Raw genomic sequence first — 1,088 nt, 5'->3', positions numbered from 1 at the left:
CCTGACCCCACGTCTGTCTCCCTGACCCCCCCGTCTGTCTCACTGACCTGTCTGTCTGTCTTCCCAACCACCCGTCTGTCTCCCTGACCCCCCGTCTGTCTCCCTGACTACCTGTCTGTCCCCCTGACCTGTCTGTCTGTCTGCAGGAGCAGTTCACGGCGATGCGAGACCTGTACATGAAGAACGGTCAGGGCTTCGCTCTGGTTTACTCCATCACGGCTCAGTCGACCTTCAACGACCTTCAGGACCTCCGAGAGCAGATCCTCAGAGTGAAGGACACCGAGGACGTACGACAAACACACACACACACACACACACACACACACACATTACAAACATGTCCTCATTATGAGCATATCCTCACATTGAGTATGGAATATTTGGCCCTTCTGGTGATAAATGACTCATAATATTATATATAATGACTAATTAATGGATTAAATGTTGTTGATCAAATGTCTTCCAATCATCTATTTAATTGATTGACTAGCAGTGGACTTGAACTAGTCAGCGAGCATTTTGTTATTATTAAGTCAAACATCAAAATGTCACTTTTAGGCTAACTGTGTAATCTGTAGCTAAGCTAACACACGTAACATCGGCCATAACGTTAGCTTAGTGTCAGAATCCCTCAGTCTCCCCATTCTGATGATTCCTCACGTCTGTCTTCATAAAAGCTCTGTTTTTCCGGTCGACAGTTTATAAAAAAACTTAATTTTTGGGTTACGTATATTGTTAGTAGAGCATCACACCACATCGCAGCTTTTAGGCATTTTTCTGTATTCGGGATTTAAATGCGCTCTGTCTCTATGCTTTTACTTTGAAAGGTCAGTACTCTGTTAGCCCTCGTGTTGTCTTCCCGTCCACATTTAAAATAAACCGTTTTATTGACACTTTTTATCGATGTTTTTAACTTTTTCTTACGTTTTTGTCCCTTTTTTCAATGTTTGTCACTTTTTTTGACATTTAATGCTAATTAACACTAACTTATTAACTTTAGTTTTACAGTAATTTTTGGAATTTATGGTCAATAAACCTCATTTATAGGAAATTATACCTAATGTTTGAGTTAGAAAAACAGAAATTAG

General features: G+C 40.5%; 1 protein-coding gene across 1 annotated transcript in view; it reads left to right on the top strand.

Moving 5' to 3' along the window:
- mdm1 (Mdm1 nuclear protein) overlaps positions 1-180 on the top strand; it is a 7,919-nt gene extending 7,739 nt beyond the window's left edge. Inside the window, exon 8 of the mRNA XM_034864107.1 lies at positions 147-180. Coding sequence (XP_034719998.1) covers positions 147-180 — 34 coding nt within the window. The remainder of the gene's footprint in view (positions 1-146) is intronic.
- Positions 181-1,088: the final 908 nt, after the last annotated feature.

This window comes from Etheostoma cragini, chromosome 23 (assembly GCF_013103735.1).
Source record: "Etheostoma cragini isolate CJK2018 chromosome 23, CSU_Ecrag_1.0, whole genome shotgun sequence".
NCBI lineage: Eukaryota > Metazoa > Chordata > Actinopteri > Perciformes > Percidae > Etheostoma > Etheostoma cragini.
This window is presented reverse-complemented; position numbering and strand designations above follow the sequence as displayed.